Source organism: Ovis aries, chromosome 12 (genome assembly GCF_016772045.2).
Source record: "Ovis aries strain OAR_USU_Benz2616 breed Rambouillet chromosome 12, ARS-UI_Ramb_v3.0, whole genome shotgun sequence".
Lineage (NCBI taxonomy): Eukaryota > Metazoa > Chordata > Mammalia > Artiodactyla > Bovidae > Ovis > Ovis aries.
Genome location: NC_056065.1, coordinates 20,477,526 through 20,501,058, shown reverse-complemented (window position 1 = coordinate 20,501,058; position 23,533 = coordinate 20,477,526). Strand labels below are relative to the sequence as shown.

Genomic DNA, 23,533 nt, shown 5'->3' with positions numbered 1-23,533 from the left:
GGTGAATACAAAATCTTACATTTGGTGGCCTCCCTCCAAATAAGGAAGGGCCATATTTTAAAGCATTTTAAGTGTTTTTATATAAAATTCTAAATTTTATTGCTTAATAATTGTTCTGTTGGATCTAATTTTAGAAGCATCAGAAATATGAATAATTTCACTGGATAATGAAGGAAATTATCTTCATAGATGCATGGAAAGTGGTTATGTACCCTCTTAAAATAACCTTAAATAATTTTATTTAGTCACAAATAAAATATTTGTGATTTATCATTTAATGGGACAAATATATAGCAAAGTCCTTGAGCTGCAATGGTATGAAGTGGTTTATAGCATACTGCACCTTTAAATTAGCAGTTACTTACAGTAGTTACTAGAAGCTACTGGTTGTCTAGTTAGTATCATATGAAACATACTACAAAACAGAAGCATGTCAAGATTGTGCAATCAATTACATTTTGTTTTTGCTACCATTGTTGTGCAGAAGTGATATAAAATGGACTAAGATTTCTAATCATATCCCTTATCCTTAAAGATCTCTTCTTTAAATAGGTTATCACTAACAAGACACAGCTGGAGTTACTGCAAGCACTGAGTGAAGACTGTGGGGCTAATAAAAAGAAATGATTCACGCCTCATTTATGTTCACTTATGTTTTACATTAATAGAAACCAATAATAGGAACCAGTTACCATAAAAGTCATGGACCGTAAATAACACAAATGGCAAATAAGTATCATCTAGTACTTTTCACAGCTGGACAGGAGGATTGCTATATTTGAAAGTAGTTAATGGATTTTTATTGGAACTTTAGTTTTTAAAGATACAGTAACATGATGACAAGTTCACAATTAAGAACTCAAATAAGGGTATTGTTTAGATTTTTAATCCTCCACCTGACAAATGTGTGATTTGAACAGTATTTGGTTGTGCTGTGATTTGAACTATATTTGGTTGTGATTCGAACAATATTTGGTTGTGCTCTCAGGGGCAAATTACTTCTCTAGACCCTTTCTCTTCAAATGTTGAGATGGAATAATAACTATCTCACAAAATTGCTCTTGAGATAATGCAAGACCATATACATAACACTCAGCATTGTACTTAGAACATATTAATAATAAATACACTAAAACTGTAATCCTAGCCTAATTATTATTATTTTACTACTCCTAGTTTGGAGAGAAGTTTGAAAAGGATTTTGAACAATGGTAGCATCTAATATACAAGCAAAAAGCCAAGGCTATGACTTTGAAGGAACTGGTGTTCACAAGGAGTAAAGTCTTCTTGGTGGTCAAATCTTGCCTTCTGACCTTTGTTGATGTATCAGTACAATGTATACCCATTTGTAGGCCTATTCCACTACTTGTTCTGGAACTTGCTCTTCCTGACAAGATTAGGAACTGAAAGAGGAGAAATTTTACTTAAGCAGCAAAATTTAGAATAAAAATAGACCCATTCTTCTTTTCTCATTCACTAGAATCTTCAGGACCACAGTCCTTAATAATGTCCATCTTTCTATGTGTTTTGGTGCCTGGTTCATACATTTATATCTTAGACGATTAATACCTTGCCTTTGAGCTTAATAGAATACTTTCCTGGTTAGCAAACTTGACAGCTACTGTCAAGGGTCTCTTGTGCCAAGGCTTCCACTGACTTGTGTTTTTGTTGACAGGCTCTTTTAGACCTCAAGGGATCACTTGTGCGAATCATACCTGGAGTGAGATGGCATCCCAAATTTCAGACAAAACTTCAAACGTCAGCTCTTCTCATTGTACTCGTTTTCAGATACTGATTCCTAGAATGTGTAGACCATTCAGGACTCAACCTGAACCTACAAGTCTTCTTGGGCTCTTAGCTATAACTCTCCAATATTTGAGGATGTGAGTCCAGTTATAAGTCAAATAAAGTCTTCTGTATTTTTAATAACTCACATTACTTATACTCATCTTATATGCATAAACTTTTCTCAAAGCTTAAATAATAGGGAAAAATTTAACTTATTATTGTCTCACACATCTAAGAAATTCACCTCACAAGTACAGACAGACTGTCAGAGTGTAAATATTATTATTTGGACTGTAGCATATATAATCTCATATGTCCCCCAGTCACGCGTGTACATTTTTATTATAGGTAAGTACAGGAAATTGGTTTCCCATCCTGTGAAAATAGGACAGGAAATAAGGGGGGGTAGTAAGAAAGGAAGGGAGTAAGAAGAAGTCAAAGATGATAAGAGAGAAGGTGGGAAGAGAAGATGAGTGAAGAAAGAAAGTAAAAGGAAAATAAGAGAAAGCAGGAAAAAAAGGAAAAGAATGTATGATGGGGATGGGGCAGAGAATCAGGGGTAAGAAGGAAGGAGATGGGGAAAGAAGGAAAGGGAAAGGAAATTACTAGCAGGGGTAATTATTTTGTTGTATGTTAGATAAATGTATTCTATGATTATGTGCACATATGATTATGTGCACACCTATATATGTATATGTGTATGTACATACACATATAAAATAAATCTTCCATACAGATGTGTATTCCATATATATGAATGTATATCTTTATGTAAATGCATACATATTTTATTACATTATGTAAATGTATACATATATATCTTCATATATATACCACTGCGGTACAGTAAGAAATATTTGGTCTTTGTCCCTGGTTCCTAGCATAGAGTTCTTAAAATCTTTGCAATTTCCCAATGACAGGAGAATCTTTTGCTGCTCGTGGCAAGATTACACCTAAGTTTATGCTAATAAGATGACTTAGGCTAGAGCCCCTAAGTCTCTCCGCCTCCAGATGAGACCAGTCACCAGAGAGACTAAGTGATCAGAAGATGGGCACTTCCAGCCCCACCTGTGATCTCGAGGGATCGAGGGAAGGGAGCACTATAGAGACTGAACAAGGAGAGACAGAGAGGAAAACAACAACCATGGGAGTGACCTTGGTAGCGGATCTCCCCACCCTCCTCTCCTTCCACCCACTGCGGAGCTCTGATACAAAATTACAGCCCCAGCTGACACCTTGACTGCAGCTTCATGAGAGGTCTTCAGTCAGAGGCACTCACCCAACCTCTACCTGCAACGCTGACCCACAGAAACTGAGAAAAGAAATGTGTGTTGGTTGATGCCATCAGACTTTGGAGCAACTTGTTATACAGCAATAGATACACAGGGGCAAGTCTGTGTGTGAAGCTAGTCGGTAGCAGTTCTGGAAGCCTGGCTGCATGAACCAAAGTCAGTCTATTTCCGCGTGGATGCTTCCTGGAGGATGCTTCCTGGAGGCAGTTGTCTAGTCCAGTTTAAATAGGGGTGGAGGCGGGGAACAGCAACAGAAGTGTTGTTCTCTGGGATTTTCAGGACAGTGACAATCATCAAAACTCACCCCACTCCACCCTTTAGCCCAAGAAAGTCATGGATTGATCCTGCTATATCCTAATCCATAGTGAAGATTTTTTTTTGTCTTTGCTTGAATTTCACATTTTTGGGCCCCCCCCATCTAATTCTCCAAGTTACACTTTTTCAGTGACTCCCATCCAAATTAGGTTGATAACTGTATATGATTACACGAACCATCAGGCTTCCCCGGTGGCTCAGCAGTAAAGAATCCACCTGGAACGTAGAAGAGGCGGGAGACATGGATTTGATTCCTGGGTCAGGAACATCCCCTGGAGGACAGCATGGCAACCCACTCCAGTGTTCTTGCCTAGAGAAACCCATGGACAGAGGAGTTTGGCAGGTTCCAGTCCATAGGGTTGCATAGAGCCGGCCACAACTGAAGCAACTTGGTACACACAACATGTACAAGAACCACCAGATGACAGGCTGATAATATATAAGATTTTTCTAGCAACAACAGGTTATAACAAATGCCATTACCACAATATTGTTACATAAAAAAGATACATCCTAGCCCCAAATTCTATGTGTTATTTTCATAGTCAGAACAATAAAATTCAGTACCAAGGAAACATTTGAATATTTGTTTGGTATATATTTAAAATGCACTTCATTTTTATTATTGAAAATTAGATTTGGGGATTATCTGGCAGTCTGGGACTCAGTGCTATCACTGCCAAGGGCCCAGGTTCAATCCCTGATCAGGGAATAAGATCCCACAAGCTGCACGTCATGGCCAAAAAAAAAAAGAAAGATTCAGTAAAGAATAATTTCTGTTTCTATTTACAAAGACAAAACAAAACACAATAACTTAAAAAAAAAAAACAGAATACAATCACTGGGACAATTTTGATGTAAGATTAATGCGTACCTGACAGCGTTTCCTGTCAATAGGGGGCAGAATTCCAGACCGAGGAAAGGACCGGGCGCTGGTGCAAGCGAGCCAGTCGCTAAGGCAGACGGAGTGCTCCCGCTTCACTTCAGGGAGACGGTGTGTTAGAGGCTTCGCCTTCTGCAGCCTCAGTTCCCAAGGGTCAGGATCTTTTCTGAACGGTGAATTATATATTCCTGGAATCTAAAGCAGAACCACATCATTTTGGTTTTATCTTTAATTTTCACATAAAATAAAGGGAAGATAAAGTTGTCCCAGACAAATTTGACTATTTTAAACTATATAAGAGGTGGATTTCAGATTCATCTAAGTGAAAGAAAGAAGTGTTAGTCACTCAGTAGCTCAGTTGCTCAGTGTGGGACTTGTTGCGACCCCGCCATGCTTCTCTGTCCATGGGATTCTCCAGGCAAGAATACTGGAGTGGATTGCCAGTCCATTTCCAGGGGATCTTCCTGACCTAGGGATCAAACCCAGGTCTCTTGCATTGCAGGCAGATTCTTCACCCTCTGAACCACAGGGAAGTCTAATTTGTCTAAGGAGATTACAAAAGACCCTTTGTCTCCAGGCCAACAGTTTTGGAACCATTCATGGTTGAAAACTAAATACACTAAGAACAACTGAGCTATAGTTTCTGCCACACATGACTTATTTGACATAATTGTACCTGAGAAAAAAATAACAGAAGGACCTTAAGGCATTCATGTTGTTTTCTAACCATTAACTGTGTATATGTATATTTAACCATCTCTAGAAGTCATAGATTCACACACAAACTCAAATATATAATGTTTGAACCAGTTTCAGGTACAAAGTATGAACTTAATAAATATTTGATTATTTGAATGATTATTCATTATACAATCTAACTAATGGTAGTCATTTTAAGTTCTTTAAAATAATAATCTAAATGGTATATATGTATATAAAATACATGTGCATGTACATATGTGTGTATATATATGTGTGTGTGTTTATGTATATAATCATTCAAATAACAGCCTATACTTTTTCATTATTGGAATATAATTGCTTTACAATATTGCGTTAGTTTCTGCTGTACAATAAAGTGGATCAGCTGGTATGTATGCATCCTTTATTTAATGAGTTGTATCCATGTGGTTCTATAATGTAACATTGCCCTTGTTGTTTTATGACTGGCCTTGTCACACTATGCATCAAAATAGTCAAGACTTATTTAATACAGTTCCTGTTATGCAATAGTGGTTCCATAGATGTACATGGAATAAAGGTTAAATTCAAGTTTGTAGTCCATTTTCTGAAAATTCAATGATGTTTGAATACACAAACCATATAGAACTACAGTTTTTACTCCTTTCGTACATACAAATGCATATTCATGAAGAAAACCTATATTTTAAAGGACAGAATGACTTGTTTGGTTGTTCTGTAGACATTCAATATAAAGAATGTATCCATTTAGCCTGTTTTTCCTAAAAATGTGCTTTTCTCTTATGCCACTATCAGATTCATAAATATTTCTAGTTGTTATATTTACCTCTTTAGAATAAGCAACTCTAAAGTATTATGATTAACTACAGTAGTTGCCTTTGAAGAGCTATCCTGGGGAATAGGATATTTTTGTATTTCATAAGATAAAATATATTTTATTTTATATTTCCAGTCTAATTCCTCAGTAAGTATTAACCTCTGTGTCTGTGTGTGTGTTCAGCTGTGTCCACACGGACTATAGCCATGCTAGGCGAACCCATGGACTATGGAGTGGTTGCCTTTCCCTTCTCCAGGGGATCTTCCTAACCCAGGGATTGAACCCAGGTCTCCCACATTGCAGGCGGATTCTTTACCAGCTGAGCCACAAGGGAAGCCCAAGAATACTGGAGTGGGTGAAGTGAAAGTGAAGTCGCTCAGTCGTGTCCGACTCTTTGCGATCCCATGGACTGTAGCCCACCAGGCTTCTCCATCCATGGGATTCTCCAGGCAAGAATACTGGAATGGGTTGCCATTTCCCTCTCCAGGGGATCTTCCTGACCCAAGGATCGAACCCAGGTCTCGAACCCAGCTCCCCAACCCAGGTCCCCCACATTGCAGGCAGATGCTTTAACCTCTTAGCCACCAGGGAAGCCCACTGGAGTGGGTAGCCTATCCCTTTTCCAGGGGATCTTCCCAACCCAGGAACTGAACTAGGGTCTCCTGCATTACAGGTGGATTCTTTACCAGCTGAGCTATCAGGGAAAACCTATTCATAAGATAAAATATACCAACTGAGCTATCAGGGAAGATCTATTTCATGAGATAAAATATATTTTCTTTCATATTTTATATTTCCAGGCTAACTCCTCAGTAAGTATTAACCTCTTCGTGTGTGTGTTCAGTTGTGTCCACATGGACTATAGCCATGCCAGGTGAACCCATGGACTATAGCCCACCAGGCTCTCTGTCCATGGAGATTTCCAGGCAAGAATACTGGAGTGGGTTGCCATTTTTGACTCCAGGGGATCTTCCTGACCCAAGGATTGAACCTGAATTTCCTGAATAAACATGAAGTTGATTTACCACTAGTGCCACCTGGAAAGCCCACATTCAAGTTCAAGTTCAAGTTCAGGGATTCAGTCGTGTCCGACTCTTTGTAACACCATGAATCCCTGTCCATCACCAACTCCTGGAGTTCACTCAAACTCATGTCCATCGAGTTAGTGATGCCATCCAGCCATCTCATCCTCGGTCGTCCCCTTCTCCTCCTGCCCCCAATCCCTCCCAGCATCAGAGTCTTTTCCAATGAGTCAACTCTTCGCACGAGGTGGCCAAAGTCCTGGAGTTTCAGCTTTAGCATCAGTCCTTCCAAAGAAATCCCAGGGCTGATCTCCTTTAGAATGGATTGGTTGGATCTCCTTGCAGTCCAAGGGACTCTCAAGAGTCTTCTCCAACACCACAGTTCAAAAGCATCAATTCTTTGCTGCTCAGCTTTCTTCATAGACCAACTCTCACATCCATACATGACTACTGGAAAACCATAGCCTTGATTAGATGGACCTTTGTTGGCAAAGTAATGTCTCTGCTTTTGAACATCCTATCTAGGTTGGTCATAACTTTCCTTCCAAGGAGTAAGCGTCCTTTAATTTCATGCCTGCAATCACCATCTGCAGTGATTTTAGAGCCCCCCAAAATAAAGTCTGAAGCTCTTTACGACCCCATGGACTGTAGCCTATCAGGCTCCTCCGTCCATGGGATTTTCCAGGCAAGAGTGCTGGAGTGGATTGCCATTTCCTTCTCCAGGGAATCTCCCCCACCCAGGAACAGAACCCGGGTCTCCCACATTGCAGGCAGAGGCTTTATCATCTAAGCCACCAGGGATGCCGAAGCCCATATTACCCTCTATCTAATTTTGAACTGTAGTGTTGGAGAAGACTCTTGAGAGTCCCTTGGACTGCAAGGAAATCCAACCAATCCATTCTAAAGGAGATCAGCCCTGGGTGTTCTTTAGAAAGAATGATGCTAAAGCTGAAACTCCAATACTTTGGCCACCCGATACAAAGAACTGACTCATTGGAAAAGACTATGATGCTGGGAAAGATTAAAGGCAGGAGGAGAAGGGGACGACAGAGGATGAGACGGTTATATGGCATCACTGACTTGATGGACATGAGTTTGAGCAAGCTCCGGGAGTTGGTGATGGATGGAAAACCCTGGCGTGTTGCAGTCCATGGGGTCGCAAAGAGTCATATATGACTGAGCTGACTAACTAATACCACAGGAACAGAATTATCAAGCCATGATAATTTCCCACAGATTGATTTGTCAAGGTATCAGCCAGTGTATTCAGAAAAGGACAGAGAGAGAGCCAAGGAGTGGTACATGAACTCGGGCAAACTCTGTGAGATGGTGAAGGACAGAGAAGCCTGGCATGCTGCAGTCCATTGGGTTGCAAAGAGTTGGACATGACTTGGTGACAAACAACAACGTGAGTATCAACTCAGACTAGATTTCAAGTCCTATCCCCAATGCTTCCTTAATTGCTTGGGGATAAGTCTATCATAGTGCCTATCACATCGTTTCATAATTATCTTTGTGTGTGTTGGTCTTCCCTAAGCAAGCAGCTGGAGCACACGGACTCTGTTTTAGGTATTTTTGCTTCTCCAGATGCTGGGAGGGATTGGGGGCAGGAGGAGAAGGGGACAACAGAGGATGAGATGGCTGGATGGCATCACCGATTCGATACACATGAATTTGGGTGAACTCCGGGAGGTGGTGATGGACAGGGAGGCCTGGCATGCTGCGATTCATGGGGTCTCAAAGAGTTGGACACGACTGAGCGACTTGAAAAAGTTGGCTTTAAAATCAACATTCAGAAAGTGAAGATCATGGCATTTTGTCCCATCACTTCATGGGAAATAGATGGGGAAACAGTGTCAGAGTTTATTTTGGGGGGCTCCAAAATCACTGCAGATGGTGACTGCAGCCATGAAATTAAAAGACGCTTACTCCTTGGAAGAAAAGTTATGACCAACCTAGATAGGATGTTCAAAAGCAGAGACATTGCTTTGCCAACAAAGGTCCATCTAGTCAAGGCTATGGTTTTTCCAGTGGTCATGTATGGATGTGAGAGTTGGACTGTGAAGAAGGCTGAGCACCGAAGAATGATGCTTTTGAACTGTGGTGTTGGAGAAGACTCTTGAGAATCCCTTGGACTGCAAGGAGATCCAACCAGTCCATTCTGAAGGAGATCAGCCCTGGGTGTTCTTTGGAAGGAATGCTGCTAAAGCTGAAAGTCCAGTACTTTGGCCACCTCATGCGAAGAGTTGACTCATTGGAAAAGACTCTGATGCTGGGAGGGATTGGGGGCAGGAGGAGAAGGGGACAACAGAGGATGAGATGGCTGGATGGCATTACCGACTCGATGGATGAGTTTGAGTGAACTCCAGGAGTTGGTGATGGACAGGGAGGCCTGGCGTGCTGCAATTCATGGGGTTGCAAAGAGTCAGACACGACTGAGTGACTGGACTGGACTGAACTGAACTGAACTGAGGGCCTACCAAAGTGCTTGACACTCAAAAAATGAATGCTAAATGCTTATAGAGAAAAACAATGCACTGTTCAGAAAGGCCCATGAAGTCTATTTTACTTTTACTTTCCCAAGCCACATAAATATCTTAGTAAAATTTGACTTTATTTCAAAATCTTACTGACTTCTTTTAAAGTTTTAGATTATATCCTTTCACTTTGCTTAACACTTAGGTTTCACTTTGCTTTTGAATGCACTGTGATCTAGAACCAAATTATTCTGCACCTATTGAGTCACCTCCAACTCAATTTTTCCTATGCTAAGGAAAAGTTAATGTAAGTATATTTACCTATTTTAAAAATGTTTTGAATTGACTCTTCTTAGAGAATTTTCCCCTATTAATTCATACAAGAAAGAAAGTATTGAAAACATTATAGGCATTGTATAAGCCATTTTTTATGACATGTTAACATATTCTTACTATAATACTAAATACAGAACAAGGTGGACGCATAAGCAGATATTTTTAATGATGCTAATATAAGAAAATCTATACACACACATATTCAAAGTAGCTTTCAGTAGATAGTAACTTTCAAGTTGATGGTAATTTTAATATGATTTTTTGGGTGATTTTCTAAGATGAGACTATATAGCAATTGTAGTGAGAAATAATAAATATTATACTATTATATTTGATATAATAGTATAAAAAGACTAAATAGACTAAAAGACTAGTCTGACATAAAGCAGAATTAAATCTTCATAGTTTATGAAAGACATACAAGAAAATAGAATTCTGTTTTGTGATGATCTGATTAACTGAAGTCTGTTAGCTTATCATTTCCATAATCTTACAGATTAAAATGGAAAAATGCATACAATGTAACTAGATTATAATTTATCATTTAAAAAATCTATCTACCTGAATAACAGCAACCCACTGTTAACTTTACCCCATTAGAAATCTTTGATCTCCTTCACATTTGCATGCACATGTATACATAGGCTAGATGGGAAATGCAAATAGATCGGTAGACATGATAGCTTTCTTAAATTATATTTTGCAACCTATATGGAGACCTCCTCATGTGTATTCTTTTTGCAATTTCAATCATATATAGATGAAAAATATATTTTAATTGAATGGAAAACGTATCATTTAAAATCTTCAAGGTGTCAGTATTTTAGAAATTAATTTAATACATTTGCCTAACTTTTGTCAATGAAAATGGTCCACCCCCCCAATCCTATAGCAAGCAGATACCCTATTTATATTAATACAGTATTCATTTAATTATTATTTTCTTTAAGTAAATAAAACAGCCTTAACTACTGTCTCAACGGCTATATTTCATTAATTTGCAAGCCACTTTGTAACTAAGGGTTTGTTGTGGATTTTTAAAAAAATTATTACTATGAGTCACAGTAATAAGTAAAAAGTTAATCCTCAGGGACTATGACATATTTTTTCGTTTTCACATTTTTCACAACTTAGAAGGGCTACTGCCAAGCTTGCTTTGGGGACTTCATTTTCAGCAATAATTTTCTAGAGTGACCAACACTATGGGGAAATCTGTGCTAACTGTTTGAAAAAAAAAAAGAAGCCTACAACTGAGTTATTTGCAGTACTGTCATGCTAACATTCAACTCAATAAGACCCAAGAAATCTCAGGAGAGGACGCTGCTAATAGCTTCTTACTGACCTCCGTGGATCAGGCCTGGCTGCTGACTGGTGGCCCAGTGGTGAATACGGCAAATGAGGTGTGAAAGCGCTGATTTTTTTTTTTTTTTAAGGCTATGATTCTGACTCGTCAAAAGGAAAGGAAAAAAAGGCAATGAGTTATATAATAGATATATATTTTTCTTGAATTTCCCCCTTCAGACCCTCCATCATGGGAACTTAAGCATGACCTGGAATATTAATTATGTCAGGTTGAACAACGAGCAAATGTACCATTTGTTACCCAGTCACCCTTAGCATTACATTAATATTTTGAACCATTCCATATTTTTAACAATCTATCAGTTGGCTCTCCTCAGTTTCTATCCTCACACCAAAGTATTCTAAGGGAAAGTACTTTAAAAATGCAATTGATTTGAAAGCAAACGGATATAGTTGTTATATTTGGCACATCTACTGCTGTATTTCATGAAGAATGTTTTTATGGTCATTTTCCACTCATACGCTGACCTTTATTTTGTAATTGCCTGGAGGAAGCCATAGTCTAATTTTTTTCTCTTCTCCTTGTTATTGAGGTTTACTTTTAAAACCAGTTTCTGAAAAATAAAAAGAATTTTAAACCAGACCACATACACCTATAATTCCCATAGCACAGATACTAGTGCTTCAATTTCAGATTTTATCAGATGAGAAACAATGATTTCTCATGATTTCAAAAGTGAGTGAAATCGCTCAGTCGTATCTGACTCTTTGCAACCCCATGAACTATAGCCTGCCAGCCTCCTCCATCCGTGGAATTCTCCAGGCAAGAATACTGGAGTGGGTTGCCATTTCCTTCAAAGTAACTGCTTATTCCAGGAATGAAGTACTCTACAGGGTAGGTGGGAGTATTTAACTTTTACTTCTGCAAATGATAATTACATAGCAAACAGGAGCCACTGACTGCCATAAAAAGAAACAAAATTTAAAAGTATTTTTCATATATACAATACTATATATAAAATAGGCAAATAATAAGGAGCTACCTTATAGCACAGTATACTCAATTAAAAAAAATTTTTTTTTATTGAAGTATAGTTGATATGCAATGCTGTGTTAGTTTCAAATATAAAGTGGTTCAGTTATACATACATATGTATATTCTTTTTCAGATTCTTTTCCTTTATTGTTTATTGTAAAATACTGAATGTAGTTCTCCTCAATATCTTGTAATAACCTATAATGGAGAAGTATCTGAAAAAGAATATATATAATATACATATGTATAACCAATCACTTTGCTGTACACTTGGTACTAACAAAACATTGTAAATTTTATTATACTTCAATTTAAAAAAAGATCTTAAAAGTATTTTCTTGCCCCATTAGTTAGATTCTGTGAATACCATGAGAGATGAGCTGTTCTAAATGGAGGACTGTCTAAAATTTGTGTGGGTTCTAAGTTTCTATAAAATATGATTTTAAAAAATAACGCTAGGCAAGCACACAGAAGAGTAGCAAAGGTCTCTAATAACTGGAAAAGTCGAAGTGGGCCAGGGAACTGTGAATGAAATATCTGCCGGGGTAGGGACTACTGAATCAACGCTGACCAATGCACTTCATCATAATTATCGGGACATACTAGTGCCAGGGGATTTATAAAACTCCCACTCAGCAAACAATTGCTCTGCCATTAAGAGATAGTCAAGAGTGTTAACAATGTCACAGGCCAGCATTTAGTAAGATATTCTACATTCAATTACTCTTGCTGAGAACGAAAAGGAAACATGGTCGTTTCTCAGATACAGACAGTAGTCATGTTAACCCTCAATACAGCACTGCGGAAGGAATAACAATTTCAGGGAAACATTAGGGATTCACAGAGAATCCCTGATTTGGAATCGTTCTTACTTATTCAAGGCAATATTTTTTTTAAAAAATTTTACTGACTACAAATGCTTTTTCTCATCTTTCACTCTATGAAGAAATAAAATGTTTAAATGTCTTCAGTCAAAAGAAAGAGGGGTCATGCCATGTTAAATGCAAATCCCAGGTATAGCTGGCTTTATTAGTTAACAAATGGTTTTTATGAATCATTAGGATACCCTAGTCATTATTATCATATGTTAAAATATTCTCATGAAATGTTGATTTAAATGAAGAAATTTTAATAAGAAAACATTTTCTACATATTAATTCAGTTCAATAAATATTGAGCATCCACTAACTTTACCTGTGGTGGATTCATGTCAATGTATGGCAAAACCAATACAGTACTGTAAAGTAAAATAAAGTAAAAATAAAAATTAAAAAATATATAAAATACAATACAATACAATAAAAAAAATAGAAACACTTTGCTGGATCTCGGGTGGGTACAGAGATGAATAAAAAGTGATCACTCCCATCAAGCTGTTCTTGGGTGGAGGAGGTGGGAGGGATTAGGAAAACAATTTTGTTACTGATAACAACATAACCAGCCTGTGGTAAGTATCCTCTAATAACTTGTATAAGAAGTATACACCGAAGGTTATGGTAAAGGTATGTATCATATAGAAAACCCTATGGAAAGAGGATCTGAATTTGTTCTAAAGATGAGTAGAATTTTCACAATAATAAAAGGAAAAAAGGTAGTCCAGGCTGAGGGAATGGTAACAATAAAGACACGGAAAAAACATAGGGGACATGTTCAATGAACATTACTTTGGCCAATTTATGCAGGAAACCATAGTCAGAAACGAGCCTGTGAAGATAAATCAGAACCAAATTCCAGAAGGCTGCAAGATTGCACTTAATTCTACATCGAATGGGAATCTCTTGATTTTTGCATTCTCCTTTAGAAAGCAACCTGAGGGGGAAGTATGAAGCAGGACCTTCTGGCACACAAAGCCTACAGAAACAGACCCGGTGGGAACAGAGGCAAAAAAAACACAGTTTAAAGAGACAGAGCAAGCATCAAAACCAGACTCTAACATGGCAAGGATATTGGAATTTTCAGACCAGGAATTTCAAACAATTGTGATTAATAAGTGAAGGGACTGAACACACAGTAGGCAGTATGCAGGAACAGATGGGCAATGCTGGCAGAGATAGGGAAATTCTAAGTAGGAATCAAAAAGAAATGCCAGTGAGCAAAAACATTATAACAGAGATGAAGAATGCCTTGATGGATTTATTTGTCGACTAGGCAAGGCTGAGGAAAGATTTCTGACCTAGAGCACATTTCAGGAGAAACTTCAAAAAGCAAAAGAAGAAAAAAGGAAGGAAAGAAAGGAACAGACGAATTATTTGAAGAAACAATGACTGAGGATTTCTCCCATATTAATGTCAGACACCAAATCACATATCCAAGAAGCTCAGAGACCACTAAGCAGGATAAATGCCAAACAAAATGAACCAAAAAAACCCTCAAAACCCTACACCTAGGTGGGTGTATCATATTCACATTTCAATAAAATCAAAGATTACAAAATCTTATAAAAAGCAGAGCGGATAAACATCTCACTTAACAGAGGAGCAAAGATAAGAAGTACATCCAGTTTTTCCTCAAAAACCACACTTGGCAAGATGAGCGTGGAGTAGAATACGCAACACAGAGTGAGCCCTCATTATGGAGTTTGGGTGATAACGATGTGACAGCACCCTTATGGCAGAAAGTGAAGAGGAACTAAAGAGGCTCATGACAGTGAAAGCGGAGAGTGAAAAAGTTGGCTTAAAGCTCAGCATTCAAAAAACGAATATCATGGCATCCGGGCCCATCACTTCATGGCAGATAGATGGGGAAATGAAGCAGTGAGAGACTTTACTTTCTTGGGTTCCAAAATCACTGCAGGTGGTGACTGCAGCCATGGTATTAAAAGAAGCTTGCTCCTTGGAAGAAAAGCTATGATCAACCTAGAGAGCATATTAAAAAGCAGAGACATTACTTTACCAACAAAGGTCCATCTAATCAAAGCTATGGTTTTTCCAGTGGTCAAGTATGGATGTGAGAGTTGGACTATAAAAAAAAGCTGAGTGCGGAATAATTGACACTTTTCAAGTGTGTTGTTGGAGAAGACTCTTGAGAGTCCCTTGGACTGCAAGGATATTCAACCAATCCATCCTAAAGGAAATCAGTCCTGAATATTCACTGGAAGGACTGATGCTGAAGCTGAAACTCCAATACTTTGGCCACCTGATGAGAAGAATTGACTCACTGGAAAAGACCCTGATGCTGGGAAAGATTGAAGGCCGGAGGAGAAGGGGATGACAGAGGATGAGATGGTTGGATGGCATCACCAACTCTATGGACATGAGTCTGAGTAGGCTCCGGGGGTTGGTGATGGACAGGGAGGCCTGGAGTGCTGCAGTCCATGGGGTCGCAAAGAGTCGGAGCGACTGAATTGAACTGATGTGGGAGGGGGTAGAGAGTACAGTCATCCCTTGGTGTCCTTAGAGGATTGGTTCCAAGATCTGTCTCCCCAATCCTGCAGATATCAAAGTGCAAGAATGCTCTGATACGTTATATAAAATGGTGGAGTATTTGCATATAAGCTGCACACATACACACTCATATGTCAAATCATCTCTACAGTACTTACAATGCCTAACACAATGTAAATGCTATGTAAACAGTTGCCTGTGCACAAAATTCAAGTTTTGCTTTTTATGAACTTTCAGGCAGTTTGAGACTTGAATTCATGGTTGGTTGAATCTACAGATGCAGATTCTGAGGATATGGAGGACTGATTTTATACGGCAACTTCTGGCTCAAATTTGCTATGAACATAACATTGCTCAAAAAAAAAAAAAAAACGCCTATTTTTAAAAAGTTGAATACGCGCTTCACATGTAATACAACAATCCCATTCCTGGGAATCCACACAAGGGATATGAAAATATATGTCCACACAAAGACTTGCATGCAAATGTTTATAGTAGCATTATTCATAGATGCCAAAAACTGGATGTAATCCAAATATTTATCAATAGGTTAATAAATTAACAGAATGTAGTTATCCACTCAATAATAAAAAGAAATGAAATACCGATATATGCTGTCACATGGAAGAATCTCCAAAATGTTATGAAAAATGAAAAATAAAGGAAGTTCCATGCAATACCACATATTGTATATTGTGTTTGTATAAAACACCCAGAAAAGGCAAAAGTAGGTAAAGAAATGTGTAGAGCCATGAGGAACATGAAAATCCTTCTGCTTGATTTTGCTGCAAGCCTAAAACTGCCCTAAAACAAAGCCTATTAGAAAAAAAAAAAAAGGTAAATGGCATCATCAGCTCTCAATATCTTAAGGCGAAAACCTGAGAAACATCCTTGATGATGAGTGATCTTCCCTCATTGCTTATAGCCACTCCACCAACAAATTCTATTAATTCTTCTTTCAAAATATATATCCAATCTGTAAACTTCTATTAATATCCGTGGCCACCACCCTTATCTAACTTCAAACTTATATTTAGTCTCCCTCCATCTGCTCTGTTTTGAACCCCTGTTACCCTCTACAGGGAAAGCAGAGTAAAATTACAAATTTAGAAATTGTTTTTGTCTCTAAAATGTTATATATGGCTTTTCAATGCACCTAAGAAAACCTAACAAAGTCTTAACAAAGTCCTTTTTTTCAGTTCCAACCTCATTTCAGCCACTCTTCCCATCCCTCATCACATGCCATCCACACTGGCTTGCTTTTATTTCCTCAAAGCATGCCAGGCTCTTCCATGACTCAAATTCATCAAAAATGTATTTTTTCTTACCTGCTTACTTGCCTGGCCAAACTATACTCATCCTTAAAAATTCACATTAAATATTACTCCTTTGGAAAGACCTGTGCTTTCACACACATTGTCCTACTATATCCTTTCTCTCAAAGTTCCCTGTTCATTTTCTTCATGGCACTTATCACTTTTAATTTTACACATATATGACTATTTGTTCTTGAATGTCTGTCTCCCCACCTATTAGAATTTAAGCTCCATAAAGAACAACATCCATTTTCTTGGCATTTGCATACTTAAGTTTGTAGTTCTCAGCTCTGGCTAAATGTCAAATTCATTTGGAGAGTTTGAAAAATACGAATGTCCAAGCCCTACCCTAGACCAATTCAATTGAAATCTTTGAAGCACATGTCCAGGTATTCGTTTACTTTTGGTTTTGAAGAAGAGTTGAGAACCCTGACTCATTACGTTTTTCAATACCTGGCTCCGAGCAGACCAGCAAGCCATGTTAATCTGCTTAAGTGACATAAGACCAGAAGTCTGAGAAGGAGGTGAAGTTTGCTTACCCAGAGGGAAGAACAGAGACTGGTGGGAACAGAAGAGTGACATGGACAGAGAGCATTTTATGGAAACAGAGGCAAAAAAAAAAACATGGATAACAGGTTAATCAAGAAGAATATAAGGGAGTGTAGAGTTGCGGGAAAATCTTGCCTTTAGAACCCGGGCAGAGAATTAGCAAGAAGAGCAGTTATGTGGGAATATTCACCTCTGTTTGGCAGACATTAGGACTGAGCTTCCCACAAAGCATTCAGGTTGAAAGGTCTAATGTGTTGTCATCAGAGTAGGTCTGGAACTTAAGAGAGTGGTCACAGCCAGCAACCAGAGTGTTTCCTGAATGAAAAATGGCTGGAGGTGTGAAAATGGATGGAGTCACTGAGGGAGAGCAGAGAGACTGAGGGAATTTTTTCCAAGGAAGAAGTCGTAGTGTGTATTTATAAGAAGTAAAAGGGAGAAGAGAAGCTCAGGAAGTGAAGGGCACTGGAAACATTGAACGGCGGGGGTTGGAGGGCTTGGGCATGACGTCAGGGAGAAGATGGCTTCGTGGAGGAGGTCACCAGGGTCAGATGCCAGGGAGGGTGGAACGGCATAAGGACAGACACCGCACACCTGGAGAGGTAACTGGAAGGTGACAGCTGACCTCTGCAGAAGCAGAGTCTGTTCTTGTGGCAGAAACATCGTGACTCATTGAATGTGAGGAGGAAAAAAGAAGAGGAGGCTGGTTTGAGGTTTCCAAAATACAGCATTATCATGATGACTCAGAAAACCTTGGGACTGAAAGAATATCTTCCTCCTCCCCAGTCAGGATTCTCCTTTAACCATATTGCATTATCAAAAGATTTACTAAGAAAGATTTCCTGTGAAAGATTTCCTGGGAAATCTTGCCCATTATACGATTCCTTTCTCTCTTTATCTCTAAATGTTACTGGTCCCTGCAAAAACTGATGAAAGTTCCTTGTTTTCTTCCTTAGGCATTTCTCTAGACCTGTTCCATCCCCCAATCTGTAGCAAGGTGCACCCACCATCACCCCCACCACCCCTATGATCCCCAGTTTGGCTTCCTTAACGTTTTCTTCTGTCTACTAGCTTGGCAGGTTCTCCAGATTTGGCTTTGATTCCTCTCTTTCAATTTCAGTCACAGCCTCGATAGTTTAGAAAACAAATACAAAATACTGAAATTACCGTTAGCATGGACAGAAGGCCATCCTGGAAGAGACCGTCGTCGCGGGGGGGTGGGGGGGTGGGGGTGGGGGCGGGCGGGGAGGATGCCCAGTGTCGAGCAGGATCTTGAAAGAAAAGATGGGATTTGTTTGGTGTGTAAAGTGGGGAGAAGTCATTCCCAGCAAACAATAACACAAACACAACATACAAAGGAAGAGAATCTTAAATAATTTTGATATTAAAAAGCTATAAATAGCCCCATATAATAACAGAATAAACACGATACACAGGAATTACTGGAAAAAAGTGAGGAGAAATGATCAAAGAGTGGGAGGAAAAGCTGACCATATTGTCACCAAGGCAGAGGAGGCCACAAGATCACTGGAGTGATGGGCAGCATGCAGACCTCTGAGAGGTCCTATGGATTTACAGCTTAGAGATTCCTGGGTGACTAGATCGAGAGTTATTCTCAGTAGAGCAGTGAAAGTGGACACCCCATTCACAGTGATCTGGAAACTCCCCACTGTGACTCCTCTGATAAACAATTGCCACCCATTCTGAACTGGCTTCTTACACACAGGAATGAAACCTGGATCCCCTAAGGAAAATAGAGGAAACACAGCAAAAGATGTTTTTATGATCACCATCCCTTTAGTTACACACCTTTTTTTACTCTCTTTGGAAACCCCATGTTTTCTCTTGCATGGGGCTTCTCTGATGGCTCAGACGGTAAAGCGTCTGCCTGCAATGCGGGAGACCCAGGTTCAATTCCTGGGTCGGGAAGATCCCCTGGAGAAGGAAATGGCAATCCACTCCAGAACTCTTGCCTGGAAAATCCCATGGACGGAGGAGCCTGATAGGCTACAGTCTATGGGGTCTCAAAGAGTCGGACATGACTGAGCGACTTCACTTCTCTTGCTTGGTTCTTCAACAGAGGATTTGGTTTGAAGATGATTCCATAGTTTGGGGTTAAAAGGTGACTTCCAAGAAATTAGTAGCTAAAAGAAAAATGCCTGGCATTATAGAAACAGGCAAGTAAATGAAATTTTTCTTCTGTTAAAGAAAATGTACCAATGGAATGGAGCATTTGTCAAGCATCACTTCCAGGGTTCTATAGGACTCTGCAAAAAAAACTGATATCCCATGAGTCATTGAAGAAGGGTTATTTCTTAAGGAAACAAGATAAATTAATTTTAAACTTTATCAAAGTCTTATCAAAATTTTTAATTTTATCCATGCTTCTTGGCCATAGAACACTATGTTGCCTTAATCTGGTTGGCTACAATCTTGTGTCCAGATTCTAAAGGCCACCTTGTTTTCAGACCACTATGTTCTCACACAGTTCTGTTCTGAAGACCTGTGGCTTCTTGGATGGAAATTATGAACTAGTACCTACCAGATATCAGTTATACCTGCCACTTTGTGACAACTGAGCTCAGTGATAACGATTTTTGTACTTTTCTGTATGTTTCCAAGAAATAAAAATCTTATTTTAGCTTTTTTAAGTTATCTTTTTGCTTTCCTATTTTTGCTCTGGTCTCCTCAATGGTAAGGATCCTAGAAAATTCCATCCCATACGCTTCATGACCCTATTATCTTTTATTACTACTTTAACTATAAGCCCCTCTGGTGGTAATATAATTTGATAACATAATTTTTTCAAAAGAACTTGGCCAATTAATATTTTGATCAAGAAACTGACCTATTCTAAAACAAATAACAGTCTGATCTCTGTTTTGGGTGATGTACTACTGGGTTGTTTTACAAGTTTGTATGCGTTTTGGGGTTTTTTTTCCTTCAAAATTTGAGGAAATAGTACTACCCTTGTACTTTTTAATCCATAATTCACTTCCGCTCTATAATATCACTGTACTAGCTGAAATAAAAAACAGGCACAGCAACTTAAATTTCTCCACAATAGGATATAGCTGGATCAAGCAACTGTCTATTTATTTTTTGGTGAAACTGAGTTTGCCCAAAGAGTTTTCTGCTAAATTAATCACAGCTCTCCTTTACATTGCTGGTATATCCATCCTCAACTACCCTGTTACTCTTCCTCATTCCCTTGCCTAGAATCTTTTCAACCTTGCCGTGTGGAACCCATCTCCTGTCTATGCTAACCCACTCGGCTATGGCCTCAAACTTTTCAATAAATACATTTTCTACTTTTTTTAAAAGTTATAACTGAGGCTGCCTTCTTGTCAGAGCAACACTTCCCTTGTAGCCTTCCTGAGCAAAGCATTCAGATGCAGTACTTCCCTGGATTGCAGTGACCAGGGATAGATTTGCATTATCTCAGTGCCCCAATGTCACTTTCAAATCTTGCTGCATCTACCTTCTTGCAGTCTGAATATCTCTTCTTTTGTCCTTCCTTATGGTTATTATATACAGACTCGCTGGGCATTGCTCCATATTCATGATAGCCTTTGGCATGTCATTCAGGCTTCCCTTCTACTTTGCGTTCTGGCAAAATTTTAAGTGATTTTCATGTATAGACAGGCAACCATTCCAACAGTGATCTTCACAGTTCTTCGACTCCTTCACCTTCACTGACCTTCACCCTGATACAGCGTTAGCCATGCCCTACATATCGTCGTCATCCAAGTCTGCTCTGTGTTAATAATTCAATAAGCTTAGACACAAACATCTCATCCTCTTAACTTTCTAGTCTCCTAGATCCTACATTCTTAGTTAACCATAAGATCGATTCCCAAAAGATCTCAAGCGGAGTGATCTCTCAAGTTTTTCCTAATCTATTACCTCTTCTTGCCCTCACTTGTTTCCCCTAGTAATCTGAATCACATGGTTGGTTATTTTAATGACTCAGGTTCCAACATCCACCATCCTGGCCATGCCCCAAACCATAATCCATTCAACTATGCAGTAAAACCTACTGGTTAATTAATTAAATCTGAATTCCCAACTCTATCTTTCACTTCTTCTGTGATCCTAGCCTTTATTACTTAAACTCAGTGTAACACGGATACTGTGCTAAGCCACTTCAGTCATGTTTGACTCTGGGGGACCTCATGGACTGTAGCCCACCAGGCTCCTCTGTCCATGAGATTCTCCAGGCAAGAATACTGTAGTGGGTTGCCATTTCCTCCTCCAAGGGATCTTCCCAATCCAGGGATTGAACCCAGGGCTCTTACACTGCAGGCAGATTCTTTACTGTCTGAGCCACCAGGGAAGCCTCTGAAATAACAGAAGTACCCCTTCATGTCATGTGTGTGCGTGTGTGCTTTGGTGCTTATCGCTCAGTCGTGTCCTACTCTTGTGACCCCATAGACTGTAGCCTGCCAGGCTTCTCTGTCCATAGGATTCTCCAGGCAAGAATACTGAAGTGGGCTGCCACTTCCTTCTCTAGGAGATCTTCCTGACCCAGGAATTGAATCCAGGTCTCCTGTACTGCAGGCAGACTCTTTACTGATGGAGCTATGAGGGAAGCCCCATTAGGTCATATGTAAGTTTAAATATGTTAATATAGCTAAAGCACTTTGAAAAGTGCCCAGGACATAGGATTTACTCAATAAATGCTAACTTTTTAAAAGAGGCTGTACCATGTACTCATTGTGAATGTGAACCCTGGTCTAGACCATCACACGCTAACACTGACCTTAGGTCCTTAATTTCTCTGTGCATCATCAATGAATTGGGGATAACTGTCTACCTTATAGGGTGGTAATGAGAATTAAGAGAGGTAATTCATATAAAACAATTAGAATACTTAGCTCATAGTAGGCCTTCAATGACTGTTAAGTGTTGTTACTGTTATTCTCCATGTTTACAAGCTCAGGCTGCTGATAACTGCTGGAATAAATCATATAACCTGGCAGACTGGAGACACTACCTATTCGTGGACTTCAAATCTAGCTGGTCCCTCAGAGCCCCTGTCTGTCTCTGAATCTTCTCAGGATGAGTTTAGAAGATCAACTAGGATTTTGAAGTTCTCAAAATGCAAATTTGCTTCAACTTTCAATCATCCCTACAAAAATATCCATATATGATCCTACACTTCTTTCATTCCTTCTGACTTACAGGGTTAAATTCTCCTTCCATCTATTACTGCCTTCAACTTTTATGCTTGTCAACACATCCTCTCCCACCTTTATTGGGTCCATGCTTACTTAGTTATTTCATCTCTCCTGTAAACTTTCAATCCAGCTCTCACTGCTAATAAAACTAATACTATTGATTTCCATCTATTTTTTTCTCAACTTGTTCTGAACTTAAGCAGGGATAAGTGGGTTTAAATATTGGGCTTTTTATCACCTTTCTTTCCCTTCTTTGCCAATTTTCTGTCCTGACCATTCCATAATGGTTCTTGGCAAATACTGTGCCTCACTTCTACCATTAACTGTATTATCTGTGACCCCATGGACTGTAGCCTGCCAAGTGCCTCTGGAATTCTCCAGGTCAGAATACTGGAGTGGGTAGCTGTTCCCTTCTCCAGGGCATCTTCCCAACCCAGGGACTGAATCCAGGTCTCCCACATTGCAGGTGGATTCTTTACCATATGAGTCACCAGGGAAGCCCAAGAATACTGGAGTGGGTAGCCTATCCCTTCTCCAGTGGATCAGCTGAACCCAGCAATAGAATCAAGGTCTCCTGCATTGTAGAAGGATTCTTTACCAGCTTAGCTAAGAGGGAAGACTCTTACTGAATATATCAATAACTGTATCTTCAGTATTATCATTTGGGACATTGTTATGTCTCAGTTCTCTCACTGACATGAGCATTCATCATGAATGAAACATTCATTCATTCATCATGAATGAAACATAATGAAAGAAACATTACTAGTCAGATCGACAGTGAGGTGTCAAAGACATTTGTGTTCTTAGAGCTATCTCTTGACCTCAAATAATATGATCACAAAACAATGCGTAACTCCATGTAGAATAGGATTTCTATTGTTTCAGAATTTCAGCTGATGCCTCATAGATGAAAATACTTAATAGACAAGTACCCAGCCTGACTTTTCTCTTTCCTTAACAATGCATATACATTGCCTAAAAGCTACCCAGAAGTGCCCCTTGTCTTCTTGTGAGAGGATCTTGCATCTTAGACTTATGCCTTCTACCTCCTGGTGTTTAAAGGAATTGATTAGCTAATTCACACAGGGATTAAAGGTAATGATGCTGAATATGTTGTCTACTGTTGTTGTTGTGT

The 23,533-nt window shown here is 39.1% G+C and overlaps 1 protein-coding gene across 5 annotated transcripts in view; it reads right to left on the bottom strand.

The window, feature by feature from the left end:
* The window catches only part of SPATA17 (spermatogenesis associated 17), a 248,621-nt gene that overhangs the window by 97,694 nt on the left and 127,394 nt on the right, over positions 1-23,533 (bottom strand). For all 5 annotated transcript variants that reach the window (XM_012187039.4, XM_012187041.5, XM_060396033.1 and 2 more), the window contains exon 7: positions 4,270-4,473. In XM_012187039.4, the coding sequence (XP_012042429.1) occupies positions 4,270-4,473 (204 nt within the window). The remainder of the gene's footprint in view (positions 1-4,269; positions 4,474-23,533) is intronic.